Source organism: Gavialis gangeticus, unplaced genomic scaffold (genome assembly GCF_001723915.1).
Source record: "Gavialis gangeticus isolate Ggan-Ray unplaced genomic scaffold, GavGan_comp1, whole genome shotgun sequence".
NCBI classification, from domain to species: Eukaryota; Metazoa; Chordata; order Crocodylia; family Gavialidae; genus Gavialis; species Gavialis gangeticus.
Genome location: NW_017729032.1, coordinates 65,316,825 through 65,328,564, shown reverse-complemented (window position 1 = coordinate 65,328,564; position 11,740 = coordinate 65,316,825). Strand labels below are relative to the sequence as shown.

Below are 11,740 nucleotides of genomic sequence, written 5' to 3'. Positions count from 1 at the left end.
GGGGGGGGGGGGGTGGTAAATCTTAGCTGACACCTCACATAAGAGGATCTCGCCTTACCAACATTCCCCAAAAAGAAAAAAAAAGAAAATTTTGGATTGAATCCAAAGTTTTGGAATTACAGGGCGCAAAGCTGAATCCAGAACTGCAGTTCAAATCTAGGACTAGGTTTTGTGTTTGAACAGACCTTTGTTTCTAGTGGTGGAACTCTCTCAGAAGTTTGTCACCTTCCCCAAACCAGGGACCAGGAAGAGGCTGCTCCTCCGATGCAGAGTTCTCTCCACTCTGCTCCAGGGCAGTCTCTGGAAGCAGAGTAGAAGGAACAATGGGGCAAAACTCCAGTCCACTCCCCTTCCAGTCCAGATGTCAGTCTGGGAACTAGAGCAGGGAGATAATGCCGCCTCCTTCCCTCCTCTTAATACTTCAACTGCATTAAAGATAAATCAATCTTCATTTCCCCAGCAGAATGAACATATTTACTCAATTCTAAAAACGAGGATTTCCCCTCATTTAACATAGGGAACAAAAACCCTCGTTTTCAAATAGAACACAAGGGCAGTGTGGGGTGGAGGCAAGCAATTGCTGGCTTGGGCACCAGCCCCTAAGCAGGATCAAGGCTATAGCCGCAGCTGTCTCTGCCATCTCCCCCTGTCATCCATGGAGCTGCTGCTCCCACACTGGCCAACCTCCCTCCACCCCTTAACCTTGTTCCTCTCCAGCAGGCTCTGCCCAAGCAGCAGCCTATGGCACTGAGCACAGCCCTAGCCCGGCCCCATAGTAGTGGCGCACAGCCCACAAAGCTGCTACAACAGGAACCGAGTCTACCAGGGCAGAGCAAAGGTAAAGGGATGGAAGGTGCTGAGAGCGGAGGCTGGGGGAGTAAGGGGAAGTGGGATGCAGACACTGAGAGGGATGAGCAGGAAAGGGAGCAGAAACAGAGGCGGAAGTGGGGCCCAAGGGGTGGGAACCAAGGTGGCAGGAGACAGGCACAAGTAGGAAGCAAGCTGCTTGACCTCTCCACACCACCTGCACCCCCATTTCCTGCCTACCTGTAAGTGGGGGGGGGCAGGGGGGGGATGAACTAAAGACAACCCAATAATTAGGTTCTATACATGGATATTTTTTTTTTTTAAATGATACACTTTACATGTATAGTGTCTAATTGGGGTGTCATCAATTCAAGGTCATCTTAGATTTGATTAAATGTGGTACTTTTTATACAATAAATTCCTAATGCCATTTTTATTACATAGAGTGGCAAAGGAGAGGCAAAGGAATTCCCTCATGTTTAAGATGTCAACAGACGAAGCTGAAATTCCAAGCTGATTTAAGTTAATCTTTCCTCACAACAGTTTCTGGCTACTAAGAAGCCAATCTCTTTGAAGCAAGACCAATCAAAATAACGTTTTTAAGTTCAACTAAGTTTATGTTCAGAAATACAGCAAAAGCTCTGTTATCCAGCTTCCCCTGGGAATGAGGGATGTCTGTTAATCAAATGTGTACTCCCTGACATCAGTGTGCTGAGGGACAGAGAGAGGGGGCCCCACGCAAGCTGCTTTCCTCTGGGCCATGGGCTGAAGAAGTGAAGAACTCGGCTCACAGCAGCAAAACAGGAAGTGGGACGTTTCACTTTTGCCGCGTCCCTCAGATGCCGGTTAGTGGAGCTTTCTGGTTCATAAAGTGCCGGATAACACAGCTTTTGCTGTATTATTTATACTCCATTAGCCTGTACAGCTCTCTTCACTGAGCCCTCTAACAATCCCCATCCATCTTCACTATTCCACGAGCCCTTCAGCTGAATTCTAACAAACTAGTTAAGCTCCACAATATGAATTACACTACCTGTATAGAAACATGTACAGTATATACCTGGGTATCAAGTGACATTTTAAAACAAGTTTAACAAAGCAACACTTCACAGCTGAAAAAAAGTCTCAATCTTTTCTAATAATTTCCCTACCAATGCATTAGCAAAACTCATCATTAAAACTAACAGCCAGAAGGCTTGCACAGAAAATCTTCAAGTCTGACCTATTTTTCTAGGCAGCATGTTTCAAAAGAGACCTGATCCTTCTCCTAGATGACTTGAATTATTCAGCAGCAGTCACCTTATTATGGAAAAAAAAATGTGGCAACTCAGTAAACTGGTCACTTAAGAAATCTTTCTTTACAATATAGTTATATAAAGAAAAACAATTCTCCTCTTAGTATTAGCTTTTCCATATATGTATCTAAATCAATGACACAGCATCAGCATTTGCCATCAGCAAACATAATAATGATACAATTACACAATGTTCAACCCCCCCCCCATTAGACACTTCCTTAAGAAATGAAATAGCCAGTTTTAGAACATTAACAACTAATAGTATTCTTTGAGAATAATTTAAAGACTGACACCTGACAGATTTGAGAATTAACCCTTTTCCATTCAATTGACTAATACAGCAACCTAGGGGTTAAGACTCAGTGAAAATTCAGTAGCAGAAGTAGGGCTACCAAAGGCTTGGAAACTGCTGGAATAGATAGTTTCTTACTTAACAGTAAGCAAGTAGCAAGATTCTTAACTAGAAATTCTCTCCACTTGGTGTAACAGGCTACCAACTGACTGCTAGAAACAGGGCTGAAAAGGTAGTCAGGTAATATCAACTGACCCCCTATATTATTCCACCACAGTCAAATAGTGGTGTCCTGTCCTTTCCCCCCACCCACAGGCCAGCTGGGGCAACATGAGCGTCTCTGCACTGCAAGCCTGCACCCCTACCAGCTGTCTGCTGCACACTGGGCACACAGAGGGGAGCTTCTCCCTCTGAAGTGGCACAGGTCACACACCCAGGAACCTACTACCCTTACTACAAGAAAGAGTGCCACCTACCCCCTCCAGGTTTTCTGGGGCTCTGAGATCTTGGGAGGGAAGTGTCAGCATGTCCAGGAACACTTTAATTGGTTGGATTCACAAGGAACAGCAGCAATTAGAGCTAAATATACTGGTTCATTGAAATAAGTGATTCTATATGCAAATGAACTCAGCTTTCCTAGAGTCTCAGTAATTAACACCTCACTTACTAGAATGCGAGCATCTAGATCAGCAGTGGGCAAAATGTGGCCCACGGGCTGGATGTGGCCCACCAGGCCATTTTATCTGGCCCACAGGACCCCTAAGCAATTTAGAAAGTTAATATGTATCTGCTCCTGGCTGCCTGTCATGTGGCCCTCAATGACTTGCCAAAACTTAGTAAGCAGCCCTCTGCCCGATATAATTGCCCGCCCCGATCTAGATTAAAGTCAAGTTGTATTAACATTATGGACATGAAAAAAAAACCTGTTAAAGCTAAGTGCAAGCACTACTTTCCAAGGACAAAATATACATAGATAGGATTTCTGTGGTAATGTCCAGCAACTGTCAAAAAAAGATTAACAAAATCAAAACAGTAAGAAAAGGAGATCTGGTCAGCCTTACATTTTGTTTTTATTCTTTTCCCATTTCATCTCTGGGGGAAAAAAACACTGTAAAGTAAAGATAATTCCATTTCTTCATCCAAAAAAGAATTTTGCTACTCCAGAAGCTTCAGCATCAAAAACTAGTTTAAAAAGTCTTTAGATAATCATGAGATTAGATGTCTAGCAGTATTTTGTATTGAATGTTTGATGATTGGGAAAGAGGGAAGAAAAAAAAAAGGATGAACATGACTGTTTGCTAGAGGTACCATACTCAATTCCAAGACAAGACTCCTCTCCCCAATTTAACATGTGGGGCAAAAGCCCTTCACCTTGGAATTGAGTATGGGGCAGCAGGGAGGCAGGCAGCAGCTGTGGCTCCAGCTCCAACCCCAGGTCAGAGCCAGAACCATAGCTGCTGCCTACCACACCTCCCACCACCTCTGCACCCCCTGATTCTTCCCCTCTGCACCCTCAGGGGCTCCACCCCTCCCTTCCATGCCCATCTCTCTCCCCAGCCATTCCTTCTCCTACTGTCTCTCCTCCCTTAAAGCCTCTACCCCTCCACACCATCCCTTCTTCTCCCCCTCCACCACCTGCCCTTGCTCGCCACCCCTGCCGTCCCCACTCCAGCCTGGGGCACAGAGCACAACCCCAGCCCAGGCTCCTAGCAGCAGCTGCACCAGAGCAAGGGTAATTTGGGGTGGGGGGGAAGGAAGGGAGGGAGGAAGCAGCAGGGGAAATAACAGGGGACAAGCTACCTGTCCCCCAACTATGACCTGCATCCCATTTCTCTCCCCACCACTTATGAGGTGTAAATCTACCTTGTCTTCTTCAGTAATGAAAATGCCCTATGTTACTTTATTTCTAAATGCCAAATATATAGTCCCCTGCAGAACCTGCTTCAGCACGGGGCGGGGAGCAGAGGGGGAGCAGGGAGGACGAAACAAGCTTGACAGTCTTGAGTAATTCCTCGTGCACCTCTACTGCCAGACGAACAGAGCAGCATTCACAATAAAGGCATCAAGTGAAAAATCAGTGTTTTCTACATTCCAACATAATTCACCACACAGCCCAATATTCTGCTGAGAAGCTAACATTTATTCAGTTAATTAGGTTCAGAACATCATTATGATTAATACTGTAGTTATCATGATGTTCGGGCTTTGTTGAAAAGTGTGAATACTGATTTGATCCATGTGCTACCCATTTAAGGCAGCTCTTCACAGGTGACTTGATATATCTAACAACTGCTTTAATCATACATCAAGTGAAAACAACATCAACTTACTCAACACACACAGGGAGCAGCAGCAGTACTGCAGCATCATTTAGCACTCAACTGCTTCCATGCCAAGTCAGTCATATCATACTTAAAGGGAAGTTTCTGTAACAGGGAGCCCCCTTTGTACACTCCCCTTCTGGGCACTAATATAACAGAAGCCTCTTCTTGCTTGTCCCCCCCACCAGCTTTTGAGCATGTTTTTCCTTCTAAGTACTGCATGGGTGTGGCAAGGCTTAGAGCAAGCCAAAAAGCTGAAGTGGCTTTCTGCAGGAGAAACCTACAAACAACATCTACTTATCAATTGAGCTAAGTGTCACCAACGAAAACAAAAGAACTAAAATATCCACTTCAAAGCCCAGCCTATAAAAGAGACAAGAAAAGCCAAGGTGCATTGAAAACATGACTGTAAACATATCCTGGTAAACACATTCCCCCTTTGCTTAAGACCTATTTCCCAAAGCAAACTTCCCATATCTGTCTAGTTTTATGCCAAATCAGTCTACGTGACTGAATCTAACTTAACTCACTTATTGTCCCCAACGGCCTTTGATCCTCGCTAACTCGCACTGTATTTTTTATATTTCATCTGTCTCATCTTTGCCCTGACGTTCTGTATTTTGTTTTATACCTTTTAACAAATGTATTACTTTGAGTAAGTCATACCTTGTATTACTAAAAATCATTATTATAAGAATGCACTGGAATTGTACTGCTGTATTGGGCTGGTCCCCTGAGCAAATGCAAGTATGTATGAATAAGTAGGTAACTGAATGACAAAGCAAGAGCCTCTGGCTGTTAATTGACAATTGCCTAGCCAGAGGAACTTACCATTACAAAACTCTACCCGACAAGCCACTTTAAGCTAATCAAGCCACCTGGAACCTAAGACACAGCCATTAAGTCAATCAAGTCAAGGATGGATTCCCAAAAGTGCACCATCAGGCCGAACCCCCAGTGACTGTGACTGACAGCCATCATGTACCTCAAGACCCAAGTAAGACGACAGCAACCTCCAGATTGGGCAACCACGATGATGGTGGGGGATCACAGAAGTGTGCCAAAAAGGGATAAAAGGCAGTGAAGCGTGACCCTCAGTGACACCCTCTCTCATTCAGCACCCAACCTACCAAGACAGAAGGATAAGTAGGCAACTCCCTTTTGGAGAAGACATTGCCTTGGAGGAAGCTGACCATCAGCAGCAGACTCCAATGCCCCGGATAACTGTAAACCAACATCACTGCTACACTACTATTACAGCGTGTGCGCGTGTTAAGGTGGCCAATACCCCTCATAACTCAAAGTTTGCATTTATGATTCTATTAAAGCTTCACATCCCATCTAATAAACTAGAATTTATGATGATCCTGTGAGCTGGTCCTTTGTAGCCAACATTTTTATAAAAATCTCTAAGAATTTCCAATACACAAGAAATGACTTCAGTCAACTGCTGCTGAAAAAAGGGTGCAGCCAAGAGCTGTCCTCTTGACTAAACACACTCAGATGTTGCCTTTGGATGTGAAACTCAAAATTAAAAAAATTTTACTACTTGAATCAATAGGTTAGTGAATTAAGAAGATGGACAGGGAGAGTGGGAGGGGGAGGGAGAGAAGAAGAGGGAAAGGGAGTGAGGTTCTTGGCATCAGAAGGCATCATAGACTGATTTCCTGAACATTAAGAAACATTTGAAAGAAATAGTGCAAAAGTTGAAGCTGGGAAACAGGGAGAAATAAATTAAATAATATTGCAGAAAGATCAAGTGATCATATTTCACAGCTATTGGCACCCACCTTAATCCAACCTTCCAGAGCTAAGACCTTTCTAAGCATGACTGATTAAGCCTTGGATCTAGGAGTGGCAGTTTCAAATGTTAACAGATGTGAAAAAGAAAAAACAACCAGTCCTAGCTAAGCAAGCAAAAAGCTATAAAGGAAGAGACGGTCCATTCAGCTGTGACATGCAATCCCAGCTGGCTCTTACACCATGGGCAAGGGAGACGTGATTCTCGCTCTGCATTCTTGCTCTTTGCATTGCAGCTCTGAGGACAGAAATTGTCTTAAGATACTTGCATATACTACTCTAAGTGCATCCTAGCTACATCATAAAGTACTACCCTTTTGCTCCAAGAAGAATTTTGAAGAGGTTCCCTACCAACTCCCTAGATCTCATTGTCTGGAATATATCAATGCCCCCTGAAAGCGACCAGCATGTAAAGATAAGCATTGGCCTTTGAGATACCACCTCAGCTGCAGCCAACTGAAAGTATGAACAGGGCTCCCATGCACAACAGTGAGATCAGACAAATGCTTCCCTGTATTAAAACCAGATTTGACTGGAGTATAAAAATCAGATCTGGTGTCTGGAAAATGATTTCAGCAAAGATTAATGCCAAAGTGCTAAGAAGCAAAAGTAATTTCATTACAACATGGAAAAATCAAAACAAAAGTTTTAACAATAGGCAAATCAAAACTGAACACAAAAGGTGGCACAATAGTGACATGAAAGTCAAGATAATTCAGAATTTGAATCAGTCTACATGAAAGGCTGTCTTTATAACAATATGTTGGTACAACTTTTGGGATATGATAGCCAATGCAACTATTCACAGATTAAGTGACAGTGTTATACTATGAGCAACATGACAGAGAAGTCACAGTCATGAAGAAAAAATATTTTCTTTACACCCTGAAAATTCAGCACACATTACTACACTAGAGCATACAGCTCTTTTGGCCACCTCCTTCTGCAACAAAAACAGGGTAAAGACTTTTACAAAAAACTCTGTTCTTCTCATAACACAGACTGTCCTGTCAAGGATGAGACCCAACCATTCCATTACAAAACAAAATTACAGAAAGTAGCCAGTACAGCCAGAGGGATACATTCATTTTCTTAGGGAAGAAGCTAGACGGTGGAGACAGGAAGAAGAAAGTGACATACATTAACTATCCCTTATTCCCTACCAGGCCTGTACCTGAATCCCAGGCCTGGGTCCAAAAATCATGTAAAGAGTTCTCCCCCACAGTTCAGGGAAAAGGAAAAGGAGTGTCAGTCACCAGCACGTTCTGTAATCTAGTCTACATTACAAAGTCTTTCTGGTAAAGCACCAGTTTTGCCAGCTAAGCTTTCAATGTGTCCACACCCAAAGCTGTACTATAGAAGGAGAGCCTTTCTTTCTGCTGGCAGAGTTACTCCACTCTGGAGAATAAGGCTTCTGCTGCCATATAACAACCACCTGAAGGTATATATAGAGGCTCCAGAACCTTCAGCTAGTTGTTATGGTCTCTTCAAATGCTGGTACCTTCCCAGAGTGCACTTCATGCTCTGCTGGAATAGCTGCTGAATGAAGCTGCCAGTACACAAGCATTTGAACACATAGTACTGGCCTGACAATGGAGGCTGCCGTCTGTTGCCAGATCAGGGGTAGAGCAGAGTGAACACCAACTCAGCCAAGGCAGAGGGACTGACATCCTCCATATACAGCTCTCAGGGACATAAATTTGCTCCGGTGCTGTTGCGCACACTACTGCATTTCAAACAGCAATGCACATCTCTTTCATTTGACCACCAGTAACCTCATAGTTTTCCACTCCTGCATAACATCATCCCAGGCTTTAGAAGGTTTCAAATAAAAGGATATTTCACCAGCAAAACAGGTACTTAGATAGTAAACAAGTTTTTCCAAAGCACATAAAAAAGCTCTTAAAAATAGACAGCATGGAGAACTGTAAGAAGTGTCTTACCAGGAAATTAAACAAGTAGCTACCCCTTCTATCACATTGATTCCTATATTGTATAAGTTCTTGTTAATATTATACCTATTTCTTTTGCAATTGTGTATGCTTCTTCTGGTGTTCTTGCAACTAGTCCATGTGGAACACAAATACCAGCCTCTTGCAACAGTCCCATGCTCAGGTATTCATGCAGTGACAGGTTCCTTTGTTGCTGCTGCTGCACCTGAAACCCATGGTTATTGAATAGTCCTGGACCTCCACCAAGTACCTAGGAAATTTTAAAAAAAAAGCAGTTATCTTTGAATAGGCTGACTTCCACTGAGCTTCAAACACAATGTTAAACACATAATTATGGAGCTTGGAGAAAGCATTCCTGTACTGAAGAACAACAACTAGTTCTGGTATAATCAGAACATCTCACCCTGTTTTATACCACAACTTCAGCAAGTTTCACTTCCACTTGGGATTCCATTAAAGGAATCTTTTAAACACATATAGTTAACACAGCTGTACTTTGAATAAATTCTTTGATGCCTTTGTGTCTGTATTTAATTCTGCAGGAAGCCTTAGAGGCTTTCCTCTTTTTAAAATGTCCTTCTTGTTAGAACTAAGAGGCATAAGTAATAGATAAAAACAAGACAGCTCTTACACCAGTAATATGCCATGTGTGCTGCATAGTTTCATTACCATAGATTGACAGGACTTGTCATAAATAACTTTGCCTCGTTCTCTATTAGACTTTGATATCTTCAAGCATTAATTGGGGGTTGCCTAGACAGCAAGATAACAGGTAAAATATTTAAGCCAGGTAGAGAGGAAAACACCTACAGCCTGTGGGCTAGATCCAGCCCACAAAGAGGTTCAATACAGCACAGGTGATTAGTGCCTCGGAGCTGCATTGTGCTGCCCATCCCTTTCACAATGCTCCCCTCCACTGCATAGCCTACTGCTCTGCTACAGCTGAGCTTGGAGTTGTGGAAGGCAGGTCAGGTAGTTGGCAGCTGGCCACATGAAGGGCACAGCGGGATGGAGAACTATTGGCATCAGGTCACACCAGCAGAAAGCTGCCAATGCCTGTGCTAGACACAAAACATTCTAAGAGCAAAAGGAAGAGCTGCCAGCTCTCTAAAAAGAAGTGACCTTCAGGGTGAGTTTTTGGAGGCAGATGAGCCATGAATACACAGGTACACAGAGCAAGTAAGGGGCTCTGAAACTCACATATATTCTTCTATGTGTCAGGGTGTTTTTAAGCCTTCCCAGATGCACTGAGTGTTGGCTACAGCCAAGGCTAGGGACTTTGACTGGGGTGTGCCAAGGCTTCTGCTGGGACCAAAGCTGGGGGCTCCTAGCTAACAGGTCTTGTCCCTCTACTCTGGATCAGACCAATCAACATATTTGGGGTCAAGAAGGATTTTTACCCCATGGTCAGACTGAAAAGGACTGTAGGTTTTTTCCCTTCCTCTGTAGCGGGGAACATGGCTTTCTACCTGAGACCTCTTGAGCGTACAGGCAGTCCTTGACTTAAAACGTTTTGAGTTACAACATTTCACACTTACAACATTTATAAATTGACATCCTGTTTCAACTTTGTAACGTCAGTTTTGACTTACAACGCTTGATCTGATGCAATGCCACACCAGCAAACAAGTTCGCTGCGTCACTCATCTCCCTGAAGAACATCTGTCCAAATTTCCTTAAGCGCTTTCTTTAAGAAAGCAGACAAGATTCCAGAAAAACCTGCAGCCAAGACTCCTGAGAAGACTCCAACCAAGAACCCTTCAATATCCAACCAAAGCCTTTCAAAAAGTCCAGCAAAGTCACCTCAGATAAGTCCTTCCAAATCAATGATTGCTATTCACAATATAAATACATTAATGTAGCTATATTGCCCATCTATAATTGATTGAGTACAAAATTATCGGATATTTTTGGTGAAAATAGGGTATCGGGCTTTGGTTCAGGAACCAATCCCCCATTTATAACCTTGTTTCTTATGAGAAAATTGGTTCTGAGTTATGATGTTTTTACTTAAGACGCGGTGTTCAGGAATCAATTGTGTCACAAGCCCGAGGACTGCCTGTATTCTATGACATTTCATAGAAGCAGGACACTGGCTGAGGTGGTTCCCTTTTCTCTGTGGTAGGTTAGGGCAGTGGTTGGTAACATTTTTGGGCAGTGCCAAAAACACCTGCAACCTCAACTTGTAAGATGTTGGTGTGCTGGGGTGGACAGTGGGGGAGCACAAGGGACCTGATCCTTTTTGTAGCAGCGCAGCCCCAGTCCCTTCCCTGCCATCCACCCTGAGGTGCGCGTGTGCCAAACAAAATGCCTTTGCATGCCGTGCCTTGGCACCTGTCTGGGGGTTGCCTAGCCCTGGGTTAGGGTGTTAGGCTTCTGTTGTGTCAGGCTCCATGGTTGCCTTATGCAGAGTTTAGACAAGGATCTGCATGGGATGGTTTGGGTAGGGATGATCCTGCCTCAGGTAAAGGGTTGGACTAGATGCCCTTGAGCCCCTTCCAGTCTCTGTGACTATTTGTTGTAAGGCCAACAGCCACAAAGCACGGAGAAGAAGGACACGAAAAGCTGCTGACGGCCGTGCCGCAAAAGAGAAGTTAAAAGAAATAAGTCAGAAGCACCTTAGCGAGTCCTTTGGCTCTATCAAGCAGGGCCCGGCCCAGAGCCGGGGCGGAAGGCCGCGCAGAGGCGGCGGCTTAGGCCGCGGGCTGAACCCAGACTGCTTCAGGCCCCGCCGAGACAGCGGTGCGTAACGCGAGCCCGGGAGGAGAAGCGCCTCAAGGGCGCCGGGAAACACCGCGGTCTGCGCACCCCGCGGAGCCCGCCCGGGGCCGCACCCCCATCCCCGAGTGCCACCACAGCCGCCCCAGCCCCGGGCGTCACCTTGGCGGTGCGGAGGCCACCGGCGCGGAGCCCGGCCGACAACCAGCTGCACATCACGGACGCCGCCATCGCTAAGTCCGGCCGCCCCCTCAGCTTCCGTCTCACTGCGCACGCGCGCACTCACGACCATCGAGTCCGCCGACCTAGAAAGGGCCTCCGGCCGCTCTGCCCCCGCCCCCTCAATGACCGCGCCCCGGGACTCGGTGATCGCAAGGCTCTCGACGAGGCCTTGGAATGCGCTGCTGCCACCTGGTGGGGGAGGACCGGGCTGCTGCGGCAGCCCGCCCTACTGAAGAAAAGGGACCTGGGGGGACCTGCCCCAGGAGTGTTGCTGTGCCCCAGAGGCTGGGGTGGTGCCTGGAGGTCCTCGGGGACTTGAGTGGGCTGTGG

At 45.3% G+C, this 11,740-nt stretch overlaps 1 protein-coding gene across 2 annotated transcripts in view; it reads right to left on the bottom strand.

Moving 5' to 3' along the window:
• The window catches only part of SUCLA2 (succinate-CoA ligase ADP-forming beta subunit), a 180,406-nt gene extending 168,943 nt beyond the window's left edge, over positions 1-11,463 (bottom strand). Inside the window, exons 1-2 of one of the 2 annotated variants that reach the window (XM_019525115.1) lie at positions 11,351-11,463; positions 8,537-8,720 (exon numbers count right to left, since the gene is read on the bottom strand). In XM_019525115.1, coding sequence (XP_019380660.1) covers positions 8,537-8,720; positions 11,351-11,419 — 253 coding nt within the window. In that variant the 5' untranslated portion in view covers positions 11,420-11,463. The remainder of the gene's footprint in view (positions 1-8,536; positions 8,721-11,350) is intronic. The other variant, XM_019525114.1, reaches the window with a different exon arrangement.
• Between the last annotated feature and the right edge of the window lie 277 nt (positions 11,464-11,740).